Source organism: Phacochoerus africanus, chromosome 14, assembly GCF_016906955.1.
Source record: "Phacochoerus africanus isolate WHEZ1 chromosome 14, ROS_Pafr_v1, whole genome shotgun sequence".
Taxonomy (NCBI): domain Eukaryota; kingdom Metazoa; phylum Chordata; class Mammalia; order Artiodactyla; family Suidae; genus Phacochoerus; species Phacochoerus africanus.
This window is the reverse complement of record NC_062557.1, coordinates 55,512,465-55,525,727: the sequence shown is the minus strand read 5'-3', so window position 1 is coordinate 55,525,727 and position 13,263 is coordinate 55,512,465. Positions and strand designations below refer to the sequence as shown.

General features: G+C 43.5%; 1 protein-coding gene across 4 annotated transcripts in view; it reads right to left on the bottom strand.

Moving 5' to 3' along the window:
- DNAH9 (dynein axonemal heavy chain 9) overlaps positions 1–13,263 on the bottom strand; it is a 317,109-nt gene that overhangs the window by 267,004 nt on the left and 36,842 nt on the right. For all 4 annotated transcript variants that reach the window (XM_047757317.1, XM_047757315.1, XM_047757318.1 and 1 more), the window contains exons 11-14: positions 11,407–11,475; positions 9,671–9,797; positions 1,878–2,133; positions 662–903 (exon numbers count right to left, since the gene is read on the bottom strand). In XM_047757317.1, coding sequence (XP_047613273.1) covers positions 662–903; positions 1,878–2,133; positions 9,671–9,797; positions 11,407–11,475 — 694 coding nt within the window. The remainder of the gene's footprint in view (positions 1–661; positions 904–1,877; positions 2,134–9,670; positions 9,798–11,406; positions 11,476–13,263) is intronic.

Here is a 13,263-nt window from a genome sequence, read left to right as displayed (position 1 = left end):
TAAAACCACAAGTAACCCAACTGTGATTCATTACTGGCTCTGTGCATGAGATCAACCCATCAGAACTGCCCCAGCGTTACTTTATTAGGGCTGGAGCTGGTGGCCATTTATAGCTCTTTTCCCTTATCCAATCTTGGATGATGAGACACGAAGTTGCCCTGATCCCAATGTGAAGCAGAGCCTTTCTGCATGAAGTGCAGCATTCTGCATTTTTCCTTCTCTTTGTCAAATGCAGTCAGGGACACCACGGTCATCCTGCATCTCTCCAGGCTCTGTAGAGCAAGGCTCTGATGATGCTGGAGGGTCACACTAGGTTGTATGGATGAGTTAGTTTGAGGTGGTGGTTAGTGCGGTAGATAATTCTGTCCTTGGTATCTCCTTCTACCCCCTTGGGTTTTCTGCAGGACTTAAGTCACATGACATCTAAGTGGTATCACTATAAAGACAGTATTAACTTTGACACACCGATACCAGAATGTGACTTTGCATTCTCCCCATCTATTAGTTTTAGCTCTTCTGCTATCACATTAACTTCTATCCTTGACTGCAGAAGACACAGCATGTATCGATTGTTCTAATTTCCAAATCTCTTCTTGAACCCACACACTTCTTGATGTTTTCGCTGTACTGGTGGTGTGTGTGTCTGAGAGGCTGGTATTACCTGTACAAGGGCATGAATCTTAAGGCCAGATTCTTTGATGAGGCTGTAATATTTTTCCATTTGATCACTCTGATCATCCATTGAAAGAAGACATTCCTTTTTCCCATCTTTTCTTTTAAATATTGGTGACACCCATGATTTCATGATGTTTTGAATCTCTTCCACATTGTCTTTTGTTTTCTGAATTCTTTGTTCAAGATCATGAATACTATCGGTGATGTGAATGACATAATCCCAAACGCCTGCTCCCCAAAAGAAACAGAATTAATTTAAATAGTTTACAATGGTATAGCTACAGGTCTAGTTGCTACGAAAGATAGGAATTTAATACTTCTGGGTTGCTTATTTATTTACTTTTGCTTTATTTATTTTTTTAGGGCTGCACTGGCAGTATGTGGAGGTTCCCAGGCTAGGGGTCTAATTAGAGCTACAGCTGCCGGCCTAAGCCACAGCCGCAGCAATGTGAGATCTGAGCCACGTCTTCATGAGCTCATGGCAACTCTAGATTCTGAAGCTTCTGAGCAAGGCTAGGGATTGAACCTGCATCCTCATGGATCCTAGTCGAGCTAGATATCACTGAGCCAAGACAGGAACTCCTTACTTTTGGGTTCTCTAAGACTTTGGGCCCAGGTTAGTCAGTAATCGCCCGAGCATTTTCCTTGCTAGCTGTACCAAAAAGACACTCGTTACCATGACCCTTGTTACAGACCCTGGCTGGGAGTTCTTTGAGAGTGGGGGTCACATCCCCTACATCTCACACCTCACAGTTTCCCCACAGTCCCACACATGGCGCCCTGCACATGTTAACCAATAAATGAAGGTTCATTGACTTGAACTGGAGGATGCAAGAGAAGGAAAGGCATAGTTCCCGCATTTAAAATGTTTGCGGTCTAGTTGAGGAAAGTAAGTAACAATGAAAAAATATAGTAAAAATACTCCACCAAGGCGTATCCACTGTATGCTGGAGGCTGTAGGAGACCTCATGCAAACTCCTCAGAGCATGGCGGCAAATATTTTTAAAGCTCCCAACCCTAGAGTGCTGTCAGAAGAGGCACGGCAGCCCTCTTAGTCTCTCTCCTCGGGATATGTAGCAGAGAGGACAGACGTCTGCCTCAAGCCCAAATCAGGTTAACCAAAGGATAAAGTGAGGTTCTACCAACTTTATTAGACTCTTGACTCTCCGCCTTTTCCCCAGATGCTGGTAGTGCCCTGTTACCTTCTGTTTTCCAGTTTAGAGTCTCCTCTGCAGCTCTCAGGCAGAGATCAATATTTTGTAGCTCTTTCTCCACTAATGGAAGTTCCACCTCTAGCAGAGTTGTCATAACCTTGTTGTACCAATTTGCCGTCAACTCCAAATTAGCCACAAGCTGCCGATAGAATTCTCTGGAGGAGAACATGGCTGCTGCTGTCTTGGGGATGTACTTCATCTGCTGGGGTTGAAGATAACTCATTTCTTTCAGCACAGAAAGCAGCTGGAGAAAAGAAGCGACATAAGTGGCTGTAGTTCAGTGGCAGCAAAGGACAGCAGGATCGGTCAGAACTAGACAAACCCGGGGCCCAAAGGCCTTCCGGGTCCCCTCTGCATTCCTGAATGTACCAGTGCCTTAAATCTGGTCTCTGAGAAGGGAAATTGAGTATTAGGCAAAAGGAAGATGATGAGAATGCACCAGGGTTTACTGAAACTGTAAATTACAAAGAGCAAGGAAGGGAAAACCCGAGAAAGAAGACAAAGTGATGGGAGCGGAGGGCTCTGCCTTGGTATTTTTGGGCACGTGGATGATTGCTGAGCCAGGTTGCATGGAGGGTGGAGATGGGAAGGAGAATCACCTGGCCTGGACACTCACATGCATGAGAAGCCTCAAATTCAGACTTCTGGTGTGCCTTCCCAATGAGGTCAGACACATAGTCACAGGCACTTTAATTGTTAAATATAATCATCTGAAATATCTCTTAATTTCTGGCATGTCTCTGTGCTTTCATATTCTAGGAGGTCAGGAAATAGAAGTCACACAGGTCTCTCTGATCTTCTGTTGGACCCTGAGTTTAGTGGCAAACACAGAAGGAAAGAGCCAAGCAGATATGGTCCCGAGAGAGAAAAACAGGAAGGCCTCTGGCCAGGTTTCCAGGCATGCTGTTCTTTATCCCTTGCTTATGTATCCTGTTATCTCTGAAACTGGGAGGACGGATGTACACAGGTACACGCGACAAAACACATACCAAGCCACAGGTTCTCCCCACGCCCCCTCCACTCTCACCCCCCACCTCCACAGCAAGACCCCTGGGCTCTCAGCTCTGTTTCCACTTCATGGCTGCCCAAACAACCCTACTCGGGATTAAGACAAATGCTAATTGTTTAGTGGGGAAATTATCTCAGCCTCCAAGTTTGTCTTGTAATAAGCTCAAGACAGATGTTAAAAATGTAAATGTAAAAAATGAAAACAAAAGAATGATAAAACGTGGGCTATTTATATACTATTGGAGTAGAGAAGGCTATTCCAAATGTACAACCGCAAATAAAAGCTAAAATTTATATGTATAAAATATTATACACATAATAAAATGCCACACTTCAACTGGTAAAAATATGTGCAGCAGATTTCTTAATAGGTGACATTTTCCAAATAGTCTAACAAATTCACAGAAAAAGAGGGCACTTTCACCCAAAAGTGGGCAAAGAATATGAACAAGCAATTCACAGAAGAGTCAATGATAAATAGTCAATGAACACATGAAAAACCTCTACTTACTAGTAGTTAAATAAATGCAAATTAAATCAGCATTGATATATTACAATTTTTTTTATTCAACAGGTTGGAAGTGATATGAAGCAATGAATGATATCTTCCTTGCAGGGGAATGCCTGAGTTCCATCTTTCTGAAGACAAAATTGATAATATACACTAAAAGTCTCAAAATATGAGCACCCTTTAGTCCAGCAATCCCCTTTTAGGCATTTATCTCAAAGAAATACTTAAAAATACTTGCAACAGTAACTAAAGATGTTTATTGTAGCATTATTTACACTAAATTTTATCCACTGTAAGATGCCATTGATAATAAAATTCACTAATATTTTATATCCAACTAAAGAAGAAAAAAATGTGATTTATTAAACGATAAACAGAGGACAGGATTAAGATGGCGGAATAGAAGGACTGGAGCTCAACTTCTCTCCTAAAAAACAAAAGTCACAACTAAAGGCTGAGCAATCTTCAAACAAATGGACCAGAAACCTTAAAAAAAGACACCCTACTCCAGAAGAAAAAGAGGAGGCCACATCAAGAGGTAGGAGGGGTGATTTCACGATATAAACAAACAACCCCACACCTCCCGGGTGGGAAGCCCCACAGGCTGGAAACTAACTGTTTCACAGAGACTCACCTAAAGGAGTGAAAGTTCTGAGCCACACATCAAACTCTCATGTGTGGGGATCCGGCACTGGGAGAAAGAGCCCCTGGAGCATCTGGCATTGAAGGCCAGTGGGGCTCGTGTGCAGGAGCTCCATGGGACTGGGGGAAACGGAGACCCCATTCTTAAAAGGCGCACACGGAATTTCACGTGCACTGGGTCCCAGGGCAGAGCAAGGTCTCCATAGGAATCTGGGTCAAACCTGACTGCAGTTCTTGGAGGACATCCTGAGAAAACAGGGGTGAACGTGGCTTGTTGTGAGGGCAGGACATTGAAGGCAAAGCTCTCAGGAATATTCAGCAGCTGCCTTTCTCTGGAGGGGGCCATTTTGGGAAAATCTGGCCCCACCCGCCAGGCAGGGCTGAGAAGCCCCAGGGCCAACAACAACCCAGGTGGGATCACAGCTCCGCCCTCAGTAAACAGGCTGCCTAAAGACCCCCTCAGGCACACAGCTGCCTCTGATCCCATCCAGAGACTAAGCCCCACCCACCAGAGGGATTAGAGTCAGCTCTACCTGCCAGTGGGCAGGCATCAGCCCCTCCCAGCAGGAAGCCTACACCAAGCCCCCCATACTGACTTCAGCCACAAGGGGGGCAGACATCAGAAGTAAGAGAGGCTACAACTCTATTATCTGTAAAAAGGTCACCACGCCAAAAACCTATACAAATGAAAAGACAGAGAACTGTAACTCAAATGAGGGAGAAAGGAAAAACCCCAGAAAAATCAGCTAAGCGAGGAGGAGGTTCACAGCCTCCAGGAAAAAGACTTTAGACTGTCGATGCTGAAGATGATGCAAGACATTGGAAATAAACTGGAGGCAAAGATGGATAACTTACAGGAAACACTGAGCAAAGAGATACAAGATATAAAACTTAAACAAGAAGAGATGCAAAATACAGTAACTGAAATAAAAAACTCACTAGAAGCAGCTAACAGCAGAATACAGGAGACAGAAGAACGAATTAGTGAGGTGGAGGACAGATTAGTGGAAATTACCGATGCAGAGCAGAAAAGAAAAAAAGATTGAAATCAATTGAAGAGAGTCTCAGGGAACTCTGGGACAATGTTAAACGCACCACATCCATATTATAGGGGTGCCAGAAGGACAAGAGAGAGAGAAGGGGAGAGAAAAACTATTCTAAGAGATAATAGCCAAAAACTTCCCTAACTTGGGAAAGGAACCACTCGCTGAAATCCAGGAAGCACAACGAGTCCATATAAAATAAACCCAAGGAGGAATAAACCAAGACACATATTAATCAAACTGATCAAAATTAAAGACAAAATCTTGAAAGCAGCTAGGGAAAAGAAACAAGTAACATACAAGGGAACCTCAATAAGGTTATTGGCAGATTTTTCAGCAGAAACTCTGCAGGCCAGAAGCAAGTGGCATCATATGTTTAATGTGATGAAAGGAAAAAACCTCCAACCAAGATTAATCTACCCAGCAAGGCTCTCATTCAGATTTGAAGGAGAAATCAAAACCTTCACCGATAAACAAAAGCTGAGAGAATTCAGCAACAGTAAATCAGCCTTACAACAAATACTAAAGGATCTTCTCTAGGCAGAAAAGACAAGACAGCAACAGGAAACAAAAATTCCACAAATGACAAGGCTCACCAGTAAAGGTATATATACAGTAAAGATACGAAACCACCCATGCATAATTATACCACCAAAATCTGAAATCATGAGAAGAGGTGGGTACAAACACAGGACACTGGAGATGAACTTGCAATTAAGAGACCAACAACTTAAAACAATCTTATATACCTATAGACTCTTACATCAAAACTTCAGAATAACTGCAAACCAAAAATCTACAATTGATACACAAACAAGAAATCTCTGGAGAAGAAATATATCTCATAGTAAATAAGTGCATAATCCACCATGAAGGGGGTCATTTGACATCATTCTTGGAATGCTGAACTCTTCTTACACCTGATTCTGATTTCCTCTCCATCAAAGAATTTATGATATTTATAATTAAATAATGCAACTGTACAATTAAATACTACAGTTATACAATTGTATTATTAATAACCATTTCTCTCCATGGTACAATGTAAGGTCTATAATGTCTTGTTTATCATATCACCTAGAATGGTGTAATTCTATATTGAAGAATCAATAAGATGTAACAAATTGTGAGAACATATTTATATAGTTACACTGTTTTTTAACCAATTTATGCATTTTGTATTTTACTTATTTTCAGAGGGTGTATTATTTTTGTTATTCTTACCAGTTAAGTTATTCTTTTTATTATGCTATATAAAATATTTAATGGTATATAAGGCTTTCTTCTTTATAAATTTCAGTTGCATAATATAACAATTTTAATATAATGCTAATTTTTAAAGAAAAATTGAAATGTAATAGATAATACCAAAGAGTAAGGATGAAAGCCATACAAAATGGGGTAAAGTATAGAATAAATTTTCTATTTGTCTCAGCATATTTTCCATTCCACTTTTTCAGAGGGAGTCACTTAATCTGTTTCTTAAGATCCATGATATAATAATCTGTGTGAATGTAATTGTGTTTAAATATATGTATTTTATTCTGTAAAAAATAAAAAATTTTCTAAAATTTCAGAATAGAAAAAAAAACGATAAACACATGCCATTTTCAGAGATGCTATGATATTAAAAAAAAAAACCTGTGGCCATAGAATCAGTGAAATACAGATTTATAAAATATTTAAATACCCAACAATAGAAAAATTTGAATAATTAAAAATACATTTAATATATAATAGATGACTAAATATATATATTTTATTATATTTTAATCCATACAATTCTTATCCTGGCCCCAAAGGACAAATCTCCGATCATGTTCCTCTAGAATGACAAGTGTGTTAGTGTTCATTCTGAAGAGCACAGCTGTTGCCACTTTCCTTGAAGCTGGAAGCCCAAGGGTGTTCACAGCCCTTCTCCGATTTGTCGCATTGGTATTGTCTTCCCCTTACTCACATTATGTTTTCTTTTTCTCTCTCCCTCCTTTCCCTTCTATCACCTACAAACACCTATAAAACACTCACCATGTGCTGCATATTGGGGAAGACAGAGTCCTTGTCTTCGGAGCACATAGAGGAGGAGGGGTCCATCTCCCATACTGTCTTAACGCCAAACACGGGATTACCGCCATGACAACACCTAGACTGCAGCCTCGTTGGTAATCCAGATACTCAACTCTTAGGGCACTGAATAGTCAATACTGCCCACAGCGAATGTGGACAAAATTACTCTGAGGAGTTAATGAGTTAAACCACAGACTCATATCTTGTCAGAGTGAAGAAATGAACCCTCCAATTCACTTCATTGACTTTTATTACAGTGGGAATTGATGTTCTACTTAAACTGGAATTTTCTCAAAAGAAACCAGTATGTTACCAGCTTAGTTTTCCATTCTCTCTATACTGCATCCCTACAGAACGTGCCATCAAGATAGAACTCGGAGACTGCTTTTAGCCTGGTGTGGCCAGTATCTTTAAGAAAATTTTAAGCTAAACAATGTACATCCTGATATGCGCCAGCTTCTGGTTTTAGTTTTCCCCAGCATTAAGTTTTCCATGGCTGCTACAGCCCGCGCTGGTCTTCTACACTTTTGACCATTTACAGAAAAGTGTCTCAATCTTGGCACCATGGTTACTTTTGGACAAAACACTCTTTGTCGTGGGGCCCAGCCCTGTTCACTGCAGTTAGTTTAGCAGAGCATCCCTGCTCAGTTTAGCACATCCCCACTGTGCGCTACTGGCTCTGCCTTCACGTTTCACAAACAAAAGTTGTGCCCAGAAGGACAAAACTGCCTTGGGGGAGAACCACTAGAGTTTTATTTCCAAAGCTACTCCTTGGAGATTTATTATATGCTACCTAATGAAGGTAGACTTTCACGTGTTGAGCTTCTGGCTTCTAACTGGCTTGTGGGTTCCTGGAGGTCTGGGGCCAGGTCTTACACTTGATTGGCCTGCTAGCATCTAGGCAACAGCCTTCAACTGCACTGCTTATTCAAGGTAGGCCCAGTCAACTCTGGCATGAAATGGTCTGTGATATTTTGCAATATTTTCTGTTGAGCAAAATTAAAGCAAATATAGTGGCCAACCCTGGAGAAAAAATGTGAACAGTGGGTACCTACAGCCAACTAATCTATGACAAAGGAGGCAGGAATATACAATGGAGAAAGGACAGCCCCTTCAATAAGTGGTGCTGGGAAAACTGGACAGCCACATGGAAAAGAAGGAAATTAGAACACTCCCTAACACCATACACAAAAATCAACTCCAAATGGATTAAAGCCCTAGATAGAAGACCAGACACTATAAAACTCTTAGAGGAAAACATAGGCCAAACACTCTCTGACAGAAACAGACAGCAACATCTTCTCAGACCCACCTCTTCGAGTATTGACAATGAAAACAAAAATAAACAAATGAGACCTAATCAAACTGAAAAGTTTCTGCATACCAAAGGAAACCCTAAAAAAAAAGAAAAGACAACACACAGAATGGGAGAACATCTTTGCAAGTGAATCAACAGACAAGGGATTCATCTCCAAAATTTATAAACATCTTCTGCAGCTCCATACCAAACAAACAAACAACCCCATCCAAAAATGGGCAGAAGATCTAAACAGACAGTTCTCCAAAGAAGACATACAGATGGCCAAAAAACACATGAAAAGATGTTCAACCTCACTCATTGGAGAAATGCCAATCAAAACCACTCTGAGGTACCACCTTACACCAGCCAGAACGGCCATCATCCCGAAATCTACAAACCATCAGTGCTGGAGAGGGTGTGGAGGAAAAGGAACCCTAGTACACTGTTGATGGGATTGTAAATTGGTGCAACCACTGTGGAAAGCAGTATGGAGATGCCTCAGAAAACTAAACATAGAACTACCACTTGACCCAGCAATCCCACGCCTGGGCATCTATCCAGAGAAAACCACGACTCGCAAAGACACATGTACTCCGATGTTCATTGCAGCACTGTTTACAATAGCCAAAACTTGGAAACCACCTAAATGTCCATCGACAGAGGACTGGATCAAGAAGATGTGGTACATATACACAATGGAATATTACTCAGCAATGAAAAGGAATGAAATACTGGCATTTTTAGCAACATGGATGGACCCAGAAATTATCATGCTAAGTGAAGTCAGCCACACAATGAAACACCAACATCAAATGCTTTCACTGACATGTGGAATCTGAAAAAAGGACAGACGGAACTTCTTTGCAGAACAGATGCTGACTCACAGACACTGAAAAACGTATGGTCTCCGGAGGAGACAGTTAGGGGGTTGGGGGGATGTGCTTGGGTTATGAGATGGAAATCCTGTGAAATTGGATTGTTATGATCATTATTCAACTACAGATGTGATAAATTCATTTGAGTAATTTAAAAAAATGTGACAGTGGACAGCTTAAGAAAACACTACACCCTTAGATTTATCCCATAAAAGAAATCCAGGGTGCAGCTTCTTTTGAGCAGCTTTTGCATATTCTTATAAAAAGATTTTTGCCCATGAAACCAGTCAAATGAAACTCTTCAGAAACCAAAAGGAAGTTACTGCCGTTGGACTCACCTGTGGGCTAAAGTTGACGGTGATGTGCTTTGTCTCTGGGTCACGTTTCAGAAGTGGCCGGGAAAGGTTGTACTGGGACTTCTCTGATACTGTCTCACACCAGTCCTCATAGAGTCTTGTCTCGTATCTGGGTCAGAGACGACGGTCACCTCGCAGACACCCTCCCAGCTTCTCAATGTGGCAATGATTAACTGAAGATTATGTATGTATGTATGTATGCATCTATCTACCTACCTATCTATAACATAGCTCATGAACTGAAGATACCATCAGCAAAATACCTGAATACATTCTTAAGTTAGTCATTGACTCAGCTGGGCATGAGAGCTCCTGCAGGTAACCCCTTATTTCTAAAGGTGGTAGAGCTTAAATCATAGGAGAGTAGAAAGAGAGGCTCCGTGTGGTCTCTTGGGGAATAAGGGAAGTGGTGATTAGTCTCAGCGAATGCTGGAAGACGTCATCAGTAAGATTTGCGCTCACACTCATCTTCACAGAGCTCGTGGCCATTCACTGCTCAGTCACAACACATTTGTGTGTTGGGCTTGGGAGATAAAACGATGACTAAATACCCTACAGTAAGTGCAGCTAATGTGGAACCACAGGCCAGCAGAGAAGGCAGCAAGTACAATCCCAGGGAGAGGAGCAGGCATCAGGCTTTGGAGGGCAGAGGTAGGCGGGTGGGTGGGGGTGATGAGGCGAATGCCAGGGAAGGTCTCACAGAGGAGGGGCGGAGTGGTGCTTGACTGAGTCTCAGAGGATGAGGAGAGGTTGGGCCGTGAGAGGGGACGTGAGCAAAGGCGGAGGTGAGGAGCAGCAGCCACGTGCTGTGCACTGGGATGAGCGAGCAGAGAGTGCAGCTGAGCGGGAGAGAGCGAGGGCTGAGGCTGGAGAAGAGGGAGGCAAAGGCCACACGGGGGAACACATTTCATGTTGCATCACGGAGATGGTGGGAGGCACCGAGATGCTCCCCAGTCGGATTTGGTGCCGGTGTGGCCACTGAGGGGCACAGGTCAGAGCAGGGAGGCTGTTAGGGAGCCGCTGCAGCAGTTCAGGCCTGAGAGGCGAAGATGTGTGTCGGGGGGACAGATTGGAAGCCAGTATTTGGGGAGTGGCAGGGACAGAACTTGGGTGACCTGGCAGGTGAGGGGCCCCCAGCTAATGCATCTACACAATGCTAAGTATGATCCTAACTACAATCATAATCATAACGTTCATGGCATTTCTCCCCTGAATCAGGAGGAAGAGCAAGTGCCAGGGGACGAGGTAAGAAATAGGCTGTGTCTGGACTTACAGCAGCTGGAAACAGGAACAACTGTGAACACCTGTAATAATCTTCATTTTTATGCTTTCTCCATAAAAGAAGGCAGGAAGTTTGTGTGTGCGTGTGTTTAACTTACTGTCTGTGCAGCACCAACTGTCTCTTTCTGCTTAGTGAGCAGATGCTGCAATTTTCTGGGACACTGATCTCAGGGTGCCGCGAGGAGCGCCCCACTTCTAGCTCTTCATGTTCCCGGTAAAACGACTGTGAAAAGTGCCCATGTCTAGACTAGAGCTGCATTCCCTAGAGACCCGGTGTGTGCGATCCAGAAGCACTGCACTCACAGCTAACGTGGTTACAGCATAAAACAGAGGGACATTTCACTGCCTCTGAGGAATCTGCACAAACTCAGAACTGCAAAGGGCATGGTGGGGGGTTATGCGATTTGCAGAATGACCCAATCTCAGAAGCTGCTTACTTTTCCAGCAATGAGAGCATATCTTCATATTTTTGTATCATGCGCTTTCCTTCAGCAGATTCCATGCAGCTACCCATACAAAAGAGAGAAGAAAAATGACATCAAATTAGAAGTCAAAATAATGATCTGAGTAACAAACTGCAGCCTGTAGAGAAGAGATTGAATTGCTTCCTGGGCTGGTTTTCAAAAGCCCCTGAATGCTCCGGCACGCTTCTTCCCAAACATCCTCCACTGACCATTAGAGGGCGTCTGCACCCCCTGACCTGCTGGCAGCACACAGGGGATGGGAGGACCCATCCTCCCCAAGGGCCGCAGCAAAGCCCTCACCCTGGAGGAGCCGGTCCTGAGCAGGGTGAAACGAAGTCCTTCAAAAACCTGGAGGGAAACTGAGACATGAAAGGAAAATTCTAGGTGCCACAGTTTCCTGTGTTTAAGAACAGAACTGTGTATAACACTATTCATTATAACGACGACTATAACATTACATATGTGTATATACGTATACAACCACGCATATATAAAATAACTATGTACACACACCCCCCCATATATATAAATATACACGTAACCATTGTTACATGCATAACTCAATGTATGGGTATATATTTCCCCCTTTCAGAAATCCATCTAGGACATGTGATGAGAATTCTGACTCAGTACTCATTGCCACCTTCATGAAGTTCCCTGTCACCTCTTGCGCTCCCAAAACGTGAGCACGACAATGCACAGACATGCACACAAACACCACACATGCACACACTCATGCGCTCACAGGCTCAGACACACTCAGAGGCTTCTCGGGACTGCTGAGGACCACGAGGCACCTTTGCCCACACCTGCTCCCTGGTTTTGACGCTTCTTTACAACCCCACACAAGAGTCCAGCTCTTGGGAAAGCTGGTGGAATATCTGTAATTTTCAGAATCCTTCACACTAACTGCATTGGAGGGTCTGTTTTGCTTGTCCTGCTAACAAAATGAGGCAGCTTATTGCAAAGATTCTTTAAAAATCCATTTGCTCTTTAAGCCAACACAGGGTTTCTTCACAAGCTCCCCTGAGCTTCAAGCTTCGATGTAAGCCCTCACGTTTGCAGAGAAAGCACTGATTTCTTGGCGTTTTGCCCAGCTGCGCGGTCCCTTTCCTGGGGAAGCAGCAGAGGCATCTGCAGGAGCAGGGGCAAGAGCCTCAGAGCAGGTGAGGGCTCAGACCAGCCCTCCCCTCAGGAGCCCTGGGGTTTCCGCCTGACTCTCGATCTCAGCCTCTATCTGGAAAAGAACGAGGCTGGAGGAAAGAGCAGCTTCTTATAGCTCGGCCCCTGGCAGTTGCCTAGAAAGTTGGAGAAGTCACAGGAATAAGAGCATCACGCTCCCCATACACTCTACTTCACTTGATGGTGAGGAATCGAAAACTTTTTTTTTTTTTTGTCTTTTCTAGGGCCACACTTGCCGCATACGGAGTTTCCCAGGCTAGGGGTCTAATTGGACCTGCAGCTGCCAATCTGCGATGGGATCCGAGCCACATCTGCCACCTACACCACAGCTCATGGCAACGTGGATCCTTAACCCACTGAGCAACGCCAGGGATCGAACCCGCAACCTCATGGTTCCTAGTGGGATTCGTTAACCACTGAGCCACGACAGGAACTCCAAAAACATTTTTAATAACCATAGAGCATACACACGTGTGAATTTACGGGAACTGTGGAGGACATGGTGGGGTGCTATTCAGAGGCCCTCTCAGAACCACCCCACCCTCAATCTCCCTCCACCAGCAATGTGGAATGCTGATGAAGCAGCTGCCTCCCTCTCTGAGAGTAGGCTCATCCAAACAAAGAGAGCTGCCTCCTCATCCAGGATCA